The sequence below is a fragment of the Sorex fumeus genome, unplaced genomic scaffold, assembly GCF_029834395.1.
Source record: "Sorex fumeus unplaced genomic scaffold, SorFum_2.1 ptg000030l, whole genome shotgun sequence".
NCBI classification, from domain to species: domain Eukaryota; kingdom Metazoa; phylum Chordata; class Mammalia; order Eulipotyphla; family Soricidae; genus Sorex; species Sorex fumeus.
Genome location: NW_026606087.1, coordinates 14,485,172 through 14,496,409, shown reverse-complemented (window position 1 = coordinate 14,496,409; position 11,238 = coordinate 14,485,172). Strand labels below are relative to the sequence as shown.

The window sequence follows — 11,238 nt, the reverse complement described above, 5'->3', positions numbered from 1 at the left end:
ATGTATGCATGGAAGATGAAGATAACACCAACAAGGGTGACAGAGGAAAGACACAGGAATACATAGATATAGGAACAGAGAGAAAGAGAAAGAATCTGAGTGCCATTCTCATCATATCACCATCCTGAATATATGCAATTGCCATAACAAAAAATGAGTACGTCTGTCAAAATGACATTTGAAATACTGCTTAACCTCTGATTGTATGAATCTAGGTGATAATATGAAACAAGAAGAGACACATTCAACAAATGCTTAACCACCTTTAACTAGCTCTCTAGGCCAACATGAGTAATCACAATGGCACAATCTTTATGCCTTCGGTGCTGATACTGATTGGGATCCCTGGCTTGGAATCTGTGCAGTTCTGGATTGGAATTCCCTTCTTCACCATGTATATCCTTTCTCTGTTTGGGAATTGCCTGATCTTGGTCATCATCAAATCTGAGCGCAGCCTCCATGAGCCAATGTATCTTTTCCTGGCAATGCTTGGAGCAACAGACATAGCTCTTAGTACCTGCATCCTACCAAAAATGCTGGGAATCTTCTGGTTCCATTGGCCAGAAATTCAGTTTGATGTTTGTCTCTTTCAGATGTGGCTCATACACACTTTCCAGGGTATTGAGTCAGGTATTATTCTGGCTATGGCCTTGGATCGATATGTGGCAATCTGCAATCCTCTAAGACATGCAACAATTTTCACTCACCAACTTCTCATTCAGATTGGGGTTGCAGTGTCACTCAGAGCAGCCATCATTATGGCTCCCTGTCTCATCCTCATCAAATGCCGTCTGAAGCACTATAGAACCACTGTGGTCTCCCATTCATACTGTGAGCACATGGCCCTTGTGAAGTTGGCAGCAGACGATATTCGAATCAACAAGACCTATGGTCTGTTTGTAGCTTTCAGCGTACTTGGATTTGACATAATTTTCATTACACTGTCCTACATCCAAATATTTATTACTGTTTTTAATCTGCCTCAAAAAGAAGCAAGACTCAAAGCCTTTAACACCTGCATTGCCCACATCTTTGTCTTCCTTGAATTTTATCTCCTTGCTTTCTTCTCCTTCTTCACACACAGGTTTGGCTTCCATGTCCCACCCTACATTCATATTCTTCTCTCCAACCTCTACTTACTTGTTCCACCGTTACTCAATCCTGTTGTGTATGGTGTGAAAACCAAACAGATTCGAGATAGAGTATCCAAAATGTTTTTCTCAAAGGATACTTCTTAATTTCTCATTATTTCATTTAAAAAAAGTAACAATTTACTCTAAAAAAATTATATGATTTGTGTTACTTAGGCTTAGTCTGCACCAAAATATAAAGATTGAATTTTGTTTTCAGACAGTAATTCTCTAGATTTTAGTTACACATTTTGCAGAACATTTTCAAATAGAGCCAGCATATTATATAAATGTCAATAATTATGAAAAAAAAATCAAATTTCAATTCATTTTTTGTGATATAAATTTCTTAGTATGAATAGAGACTTAAGAAAATTAAATGAAAATATTGTGGCATTTTGCTGATACCTAAATATTTTATTAATGTACTATAATTCTGATGTATATAAAAACTAAATTCACCATTTGTTTGATGTCATTATTTTTCATTTATATAATTTAAAATTCTTTGCTGAATTATTAATTAAGCGTAAATTGTAGATTATTATTTCAAATTTATTCATTAAAATATATTGTAATGTCTTTTTATCCCCCAAAACTTTTCACGCAGCAAAATCTAACTATATTCATATTTATTTTAATAGAATAATAGTTATATCTTTTAATGCTTTTAATTTATTTTTTTGTTTGTGGGGGCCACACCTAACAATGCTTGGTGTTACATCTAGCTCTGCACTCTGGAATCACTCCTGGCTGTGCTCTGGGGGACTATATGGGATGCTGGGAATTTAAGCTGGGTCAGTCCTTTGCAAGGCAAATGCACTATCCACTATACTTATACCCTTAGGGTAGAATTTTTTGCATAAAATTAATTCATAGTATCAAAATTTTGTTAGGTAAAATTAGCAAAGTGGAATGATTAGTAGTAAACTTTGTCTTACATATACATAAAATAATTGTAAATGCTACGATTTTACATATAAAGCTCAAGAAAATAAAAAGTGCTGAAAATAAAATTTTATGAATATATATGTGCATTTTATACTATGTGTTTAATATTACTTAGACTTATAATTCTCTTAGAAATGTTTTCCTCTGTAAATAGTATTTAAATAATTACCGTCCATGGTTTTATATACAGGATATGAGCATTAATGCTTAATTAGGACTTTATGTCCAAAAGTGCTTTGCTGCAAATGTATTTTTTTATTTGGGTTTGGGAATGACGCATCTTATAGAAATGAAGTTGGTGGGTTGCTACACATGGCTTACATGAGGCAGAGAGGAGAGAAATGGTCACTTTCTCCTGATCTGCCTCTGCTACCCCGGACCAGCTGGAAGTGTTAGGACTGATAAAGTCTGGAAAGCCAGTCCTAGGCCTTACCCAGGGTTTACAGGTTCCTGTCTTTCTCACAGAAAGGAATTTCAGAAGAAGTCGAGCAGCTAAGTAAAACATTATTTGAAGACTTAGAAAGGGAAAGGAGGGAGAGAAAGTGAGAAAGAGTAACAAGCTCAAGGGAGAACTTGGGCTTCTCCAGAGGTGGTGAGAACCCCTATACATATCCCAGCATTTGATATGGAAGTTTGAAAGTACACATCTCAAGAGGGGAGACGTGGGTGACAAATTTGCTCCAGCGCCACATATGCGCAGTCACGTGGGCACAAGCAGCACAAGGGCTCAAGCAGCATGTGTGCCTGCAACTCCTCTCTTGAGATGTGTACTTTCATGCTTCAGTATCTATTGCTGGGTTGTGTACTGAGTCTCTCTCCGCCTTTGGGGAAGCTTGCATTCTCCCATGAGCATGCTACTCTCATTTTATCTCCCTCCTTTGTCTTCCTAACATCCTCCAAATGAAATCTGTTTTGCTTCACTGCGCTTCGATTCCTGAAACTCCTCTCTGTGAGAAAGACAAGGTTGGAGAAAGTGACTGTTTCTCTCTTCCTCATAACTCACCTGAGGGGAATGACTGACTTCAGATACATGTATAAACATACTAAATACATTTTTTCCAGAAATAAACATAGTTAAAATGTAAAACACCTTAGGTATATGTCTATAAATACCTCCTTTGTCACTGATTATTAATTGATTATCACCCATCTGTGCTATTGTTTTCAATGGCCACATAGGTAACAGGAAATTTCTTAAAATACTAAATTTGTTTCAGAGCACTGTAGCACTGTCGTCCTGTTGTTTATCGGTTTGCTCATGCGGGCACTAGTAACACATCTCCATTTGTCCTTGTCACATGCTAGTGTAGCCCAATGGCATCAGTACACTCCAGGAACATGAAATGAGATTTTGTTGTTACTGTTTTTGGTTTACTGAATACACCACGAGTAGATTGCCAAGCTATTCCTTGAGGGTGGGATACTCTCGGTTGCTTGCCAGGCTCTCTAAGAGGGACAGAGGAATCGAACCTAGGAGTGAAAGGCAAATGTCCTACCTGCTGTCCTATTGCTCCAGCCCAAATCTATTTCTTGGAGTAGTTAATTACAAAATACACTGACATTATACAAACTTTAGGTATTATGCATATTCTTTAGACATTTTGGGTATAAGTGAAAGCTTAGATTCAAATATATATGTGTCTTGCTTGTATAATGAGTATAATGATAAAATATCAAATGTGAAATTAAACTATTGTCTGGTCCATTGCTATAGCGGAATTTCTAAATAATCACAAAAAATTTATAGCAATTTTTTCTTCACCTTGCCAATAATTATAATTGAGTTGCATATAAAGTGTTATTTTCTGTAAATCAGAAAGTGACAGTCAGAAAGAGTACAATGGGCAAGGTTTTTTTTTTTGTACTAGGTTAACCTGGGATCTATCCTCAACACCCCATATGGTTCCTCCAGCCAGCCAGGAGTGATCCCAGAGAACAAATCTGGAAATAAGCTCTGAGCACAGAGGTGTGTACTCCATTTTCCTTCACCTGCCCCCCAAAAGAGGTAGATACCCTACTATGAGATATTATCCTTACTTGGACTAGTCAAACAGATTTGTCGAGCATATAGGGCGAAAAAATAAATCATTATACCTAAAAATAAATGCTGAATTTTAATAAAATACTTTTAAAGGATAACTCCTTTATAGTTATTGCACAATTTACTGTAAGCCTTCTGTTATAGGTCATTCCCACTGTTGATGCAGTATACTTATTTCTCAAGAACAAAAGAATTAGTTCATAACATTGTATCTTATATCCCTTCAATGTGCTTATTCTTCCTAAATATCTGGAGTCCAAGTATTCCAACTTTAAATATGATATAGGCTGGCAGGCAGATAAGGAAGGTCCCTTTCCCAGGCAATGGCAGTAAATTTCTGGGGAAGTACTATCCCTGAAGTTGTGAAAACCGACCTTGAAGAAAACAGGAACTAAGGCCTGATAAGACCCTCACCTTGAGCCAGCAATAGACCCTGAGGAGATAGGGTTAGGAATGATTAATCTGGCCTGAGTGCTGTAGGCTGAGTCTGTGGCAAGGTGTTCCCAGGACAGCTGCCCTACAAGCCTCAATGTCATCTCTTACTGTGTCCATACAAAAATAGCTATTAATGATATGTTGATAGTTATTGGACTGAGGAAAAGAGAAAAACACCTTAGGAGGTATTTTGTCCTTAGGCAGTCAGGAAGGGCTATAGAATACCTTTTAGGTGGGCCCACAGGAAGGGCTTTTTTATGTTGATTTTGCTACTTGACTGGGTGCAGTGTCAGCCTAGACTGCAGGGTAGTTGGAGCCAAGAGAGCAGGAGAGAAGAGAGAGAAAGCAGGGCGGCAAGAAGGACCACAGAGAAGCTTGCAAGGGGAAACACGTGCTTGAGAGAACCTGGGCCCTCTATAACTTAAGTTTCTTTTATGGGATAAACTTCCTTGTAATAAACTGCTACTAAGATCAACCAGCCTGGCCCTCATCTCTTCCTTTGTCTGCCTTTGGCCAATAGCTATCCTGATCCAGGCCACAAACAGCGGCTCAAGAGCACTGAATACAGCTGGTGAGACAGACCGTCCAGAGAGCCCGTGAACACACAACCTTCAGCGTGCATAGTTTTTTACAGCTACCTATCAGAGAGATGCAAATCAAAACAACAATGAGATATTACCTCATACCACAGAGAGTGGCACACATTTAAAAGAACAAAAGCAACCAATGCTGGCGTGGATGTGGGGAAAAGGGCACACTCTTTCACTGTTGGTGGGAATGCTGTTTTCTAGCATCCTCTTTTATTTCTTGAAGTAGAGTTTTGTAATTTTCCTTGATTGGTTCTTCACCATTTTCGTTAAGCTGATTCCGAGGTACTTGATTTTCTGAGGTACAATTGTGAATGGGATTTTTTTTAATGTCTATTTTTCTTTTTACTTGTTTTTATATAAGAAAGTGTTGGACTTTGGGATGTTGATTTTGTAGCCTGCCACTTTACTAAACCAACCTATTGTTTCTAGGAGCTTTTCTGTAGAATCTTTAGGGTATTCTAAGTATAGTATCATATCATCTTCAAATAGTGATAGTTTGACCTCTTCCTTTCCTATCTGTATTCCCTTGATACCTTTCTCTTGCCTAACTGCAGTGGCCAGTACTTCCAGTACTATATTGAATAGGAGTGGCAAAAGTGGGCAACTTTGTCTTGTGCCCGATCTTAGAGGGAAAGCTTTTAGTTTTTCCTGTTTGAAAATGATACTTAACGTGGGCTTGTGGTAGGATGGCTTTGACCATATTGAGAAAAGTTCCTTCAATGCCTATTTTGCTAAGAGTTTTCATCACAAACGGGTGCTGGATCTTGTCAAATGCTTCCTCTGCGTCTATTGATATGATTATATTGTTTTTGTCTTTTCTTTTGTTGATATGATGGATTATGTTGATTGATTTCTGAATGTTAAACCATCCTTGATTCCCTGGGATGAATCCTACTTTGTCATAGTGTGTGATCTTTTTGATGAGTCATTGGATTCTATTTGCTAATAATTTGTTGAGGATCTTTGCCTCTGTGTTCATGAGGGATATTGGCCTGCAATTCTCTTTCTTTATGGTATCTCTATCTGCTTTTGGTATCAGGGTGATATTTGCTTCATAGAAACTGTACGGAAGTGTTTTTGATACTTCAATTTTGTGAAAAAGCTTAAAGAGGATTGACAGTAAGTCCTCTTTAAAGATTTGGAAGAATTCACTAGTGAATCCATCCGGGCCAGGACTTTTGTGCTCGTGGAGACTTTTTATTACATTTCAGATTTCTTGATGGTGATAGGTCTGTTCAGGTATTCCAAGGTCTTCTTGGTTCAGACTTGGGAGGCTATAGGAATCTAGGAATTTATCCATTTCCTTGAGGTTTTTATGTTCCATGGCGTAAAGCTTCTCAAAGTACTCCCTGAGGATCCTTTGAATTTCTGTAGTTTCTGTTGTAATAATGACCCCCTTTTAATTTCTGATTTTGTTTATTAGGGTTCTCTCTCTCCCTTTTTTGTGAGTTTTGCTAGAGGCTTATTGATCTTGTTTATTTTCTCAAAGAAGCAGCTCTTGGTTTCATTGATATTTCGGATTTTTGGGGGGGTTTCCATCTTGTTAATCTCTGCTCTGAGTTTTATTATTTCCCTACTCCTGTTTGGATTGTGCTCCTTTTATTAGTCACTCTACAAGCTCTTAAACTGTGAGGTTAGGTTACTTATGTGGGCTCGCTCCTCCTTCCTGAGGAATGCTTGTAGAGTTATAAACTTTCCTCTTAACACAGCTTTTGCTGTGTCCCAAAAGTTTTAGTAACTCATGTCCTCATTTTTGTTTATTTCCAGGAATCTTTTGATTTCCTCTTTGATTTTCTTTTCTAAGCCACTCATTGTCCAATAGTGAGCTGTTTAATTTCCAGGCGTTTGATTTAGTTTTCTGTTTGTGTGTGTGATTTACTTCTAATTTCAGAGCATTGTGGTCTGAGAAGATTGTTGATACAATCTCTATCTTCTTAATTTTATGGAGGTATGTTATGTTTTGTGATTCAACATGTGATCTATCTTGGAGAATGTACCATGCACACTTGAGAAGAATGTGTATTAAGATTTTTGAGGATGAAGTGTCCTGTATATATCTACTAAGTCCCTTTCTTCCATTTTTTTCCCTCAGATGAAGTATGTCCTTGCTAAGCTTGAGTCTAGTTGATCTATCAAGAGGTGATAAAGCAGCGTTGAAGTCTCCCACTAGTATTGTGTTGCTATCAATGTCTTTCTCCAAGTCTATGAGTAGTTGTTTTAAGTACTTTGCTGGTCCCTCATTAAGTGCATATACATTTAGTATTGTAAGTTCTTCCTGTTGTACAGATCCCTTGATCAATAAGAAATGGCCTTCACTGTCTCTTGTGACAGTGTGAAATCTTTTTCAGTCTGAAATCAATGTGGTCTGATGCTAAGATGGCTACCCCAGCATTTTTTTATGAGCGTTGTTTGCCTGTAGCATTGTTTTCCAGCCTTTGACTTTGAACCTGTGTTTGCTCTGACTATTGCCATGTGTTTCTTGCAGGTAGCGGACTGTTGGGTTCAATTTTATAATCCATCCTGCCACTCTGTGTTTTTTAATTGGTGCATTTAGCCCGTTGAGAGAGATTGTTGTTTTGGAGTTTTGTCCCATTTTTTCTATTGAAATTTGGTGTATTTGTGGGACCTGTCTTGTCTTAAAGTAGCCCGTTTAGTTGTTCTTGTAACCATGGTTTTGAGTCTATGAAGCTACTGAGTTGCTGTTTGTCTGTGAAACTGTGTTGTTTCTTCTGTTATGAATGAGAGTCTCACTGGGTAAAGTATTTTTGGTGAGGCATTTATTTCATTGAGTTTTTTCACTATATCCTAACACTGTTTTCGGGTCATGAGGGTTTCATCAGACAAATTGGCTGTGAATCTTAAGGATGTTCCTTTATAGGAAATTTCTTTCTTTGATCTTACTGCTTTCAGGATTTTATCTCTATGTAAGGTTTTGGACATTTTGATCAGGATGTGTCTTGGGGTATTTTTATTCAGATTTCTTCTAGCTGGTACCCTTCGGGCCTCCTGAATGTGGTCGCATGTTTTCTTCAGCTCTGGAAACATCATAGCAATGATATCTTTGACAGTTTCTTCTTTATCATGGTTTTCTTCCTGTCCCTCTGGGACTCCAATAATTCTTATGTTACTCCTCTTGGCTTCACCACGATCTTCTCTTGCCACCTGTTCCCAGATTGTGAGTCTCTTTTCCATTTTCTGCTCTTTTCTGGAGAGTCTCTGGACTTCATCTTCAAGCACACTGATTCTGTCCTCAGCAGCTGTTACTCTGCTGCTGAGGCCTTCCACTGAGTTTTCCAATTTGCCTACCAGGTTTTTCAGGTCTGACATTTCCGTTTGTAGTTTTGTTTGCATTTTCCTCATTTATACCTTCAAATCCTGTTGTCTTTTAGTGGCATTGTTTCCCATTGTTTCTTTTAGCTCCCTAAGCATCCTCAGTAGCTCCCTTCTAAATTCTTTGTCAGAGAAATTGTCTAGCACTTCGTTACTGTTGAGGTCTTCTGGGCTGGCCTCTTCAATACATAATCTTGGTGGGCTTCTGCGTTGCTTTATCATTGTGAGCTGTGTGGTTTAGACCTTCATGCTCACTGTTACTATTCTGCTTATGATTCAGTATTAATTGAGGTGAGCTTAATGAATTATTGGCTAAAGTGTTTCTGGTGGTTAAGCTTACCTAGTGAAAGTTCCATCTAAGAGGATAACAAATGGTTCCTATGGGATATGCAGGGAGAGAATAACTCGCAGCCTCATTAGCGGCCATGGCTCCAGGAAGGGGCCCTGCCACCGGGTGGGTACCTGGTTGAGTGAGCAGAGAGTGCCCGGAATGGTTCAGCTTTGGGTGCGTGTCGTGTGCCCCGATTCTCATCCCCCACAGACCAAGGATGTAAATTGGCCATTCTCTGGGGGTCTAGTTAGACGCGCAGCCCCAGGAAGGGGACCCGCCTCCGGACAGGTACCTGGATGAGTCCCTAATAAGCCTTTCATATTCACAATCTGTTTAAAATATCTTATAGCTTCTCCTTTTCTGAGTTTACCATTCCTGTGGGAGGCGAGGTGGAGGCAGTTTCATCATCTTAAAACACTGTCCTCCCATTGTTCATCAATTTGCTCGAGCGGGCCCAGTAACGTCTCCATTTTGAGACTTGCTGTTATTGTGTTTGGCATATTGAATACGTCACAGGTAACTTGCCAGGCTTTGCTGCACAGGTGAGATATTCTCGGTAACTTACCGGGCTGTCCGAGAGGGATGGAGGAATCGAACCCGGCTCGGCCAGGCTGGCTGCGTGCAAGGCAAATGCCCTACCACTGTGCTATCGATCGAGTTCAATATTTGAATCTCAAAGGGATGTGCTTTCCATACTTTTGGGCTACTTCAGGGTTAGGTAAGTCTTAATTTTTTTGTTTCCTGGAAGCTCATATTCAGCACCCCTTCAATGCCTGTAATATATTGCCCCAAGATTTTTGACCCTACATAATTAAGGGATACAGGAGTAAATTTCCATCTTCTATAATGCATTTATGCTGACAAAAGGATGAAGATCCTGTCTATGTAAGAGTGTGAAATCTCACATGTGATGCCTGAGCACATGTGTCACTCACATCTCCTCTCTTGAGATTTGTACTTTCATACTTTCATGTCTAATGCTGAGATGTGTGTAGGGGCTCTCTCCATCCTTGGAGAAGCCCAGATTCTCTCTTGAGTACATTACTCCCCTTTCTCTCCCTCCTTTCATTCAAAACCTCCAAATAAAAATTGTGTAATTTCACTGCTTGTCTACTCCTGAAATTCTCTTTTTTAAGGCAAGACAAGAACCCAGCAACCCTGGGTCCCGGGTTGCAGAGGCGGATCAGGAGAAAGTGACTGTCTTTCTCCTCCCCACTTTCGATGAGCCACCAGTGGGAACCACTAACATCAATGCTAAATCTAAATAGCAAGAAAAAAGTGTATTTTGAATAAAGCATTTAAAGATATGCTCAGAGTGGTTTCATCTGTTTATAAGCTATATTTAAATGTTAATATAAGGCATTTATTAGTAAATTATTTTCAGTTTTCAATGAGGTGATCTTAGATTCAGTGTGCATGAAAAATAAAAGGAACATATGAATAAGTACATTTTTAGATCCAAATTTTACTCATACTGGCAAGCTATGTTATAATGTCTCCAGACTTCTTACATTGGATATCTTTTTAGTTTAAAAAAAAAAAAGCAATTAGTCTAAGGTGTTTTAATAGTGCTGCAACTAAATTTATGAGTTTTAAGCAGCTTGATAGATACCTGACAATCTATCATGATATTTAAAAGATGGACACGTAAGGGGGAATAAAAATTAAAATGTTTAGAAAAATAAGCTTCCATTGTTATAATATGAAAATGAGATGTATAACTTCTATCTAGATAGAGGATATTGATTTATATGGAGTACACATTCTGAAAGTCAGACTCCCTCTGTTTAAACTCTTCTTTGCTGCTTTCTATCACAGTTTCTTTATGCTATGAGTAGAGACTTTTATCACTAAGATTCAAAATTGTGCAATTAGTTTAATACAGTTTTCATACTTACTAATGAAGTAAATACTTATATATACTTAATAGAAAACCAAACACAAGCACACATGGATTAATAATAGAAAATGGAACTATGTATTAGTGTTATGTAGAATATTTGAAAATAATGACTTCTATTTAGAACATAATTTTACATGTTTGTTTTAAATAAATAAATATTTTAAACAAATAAGTGTGCTACATTTTATTTATAAGAAGCAATGAATAACATGAAAGTACCGTTTTTATTCAAAAGCATTTAGTCAGGCTAACAGCTCAAATTGCAAAATTAAAATCATAAATTGTATGTTCCTATGTATTAATAAATTTAAAATTGCTACAACAATGATGCTTTGGTTTGCGAATGCTGCAAAATATTATAAACATATTTGTTTATGTCTAAATCATTTCATAACAATGTAAAATCTGTAGCTAATATTTACTGAAAGCCTGAAATGAAAAAAGGGGAAACATTTAAAAATAAAAAGAGGGGGAGGATATTTCACATTCAAATATAAAATATCCTGACTAAAGGCATTGAGATCATA

The 11,238-nt window shown here is 37.8% G+C and overlaps 1 protein-coding gene across 1 annotated transcript; it reads left to right on the top strand.

Annotated features, from left to right (window-relative positions):
• Nucleotides 1-287: 287 nt before the first annotated feature.
• LOC130025280 (olfactory receptor 52A5-like) lies at nt 288-1,238 on the top strand. The gene has a single exon (XM_056116236.1). It carries the CDS (start codon nt 288-290, stop codon nt 1,236-1,238), a length of 951 nt encoding a protein of 316 aa, XP_055972211.1.
• The last annotated feature ends 10,000 nt before the right edge of the window (nt 1,239-11,238 follow it).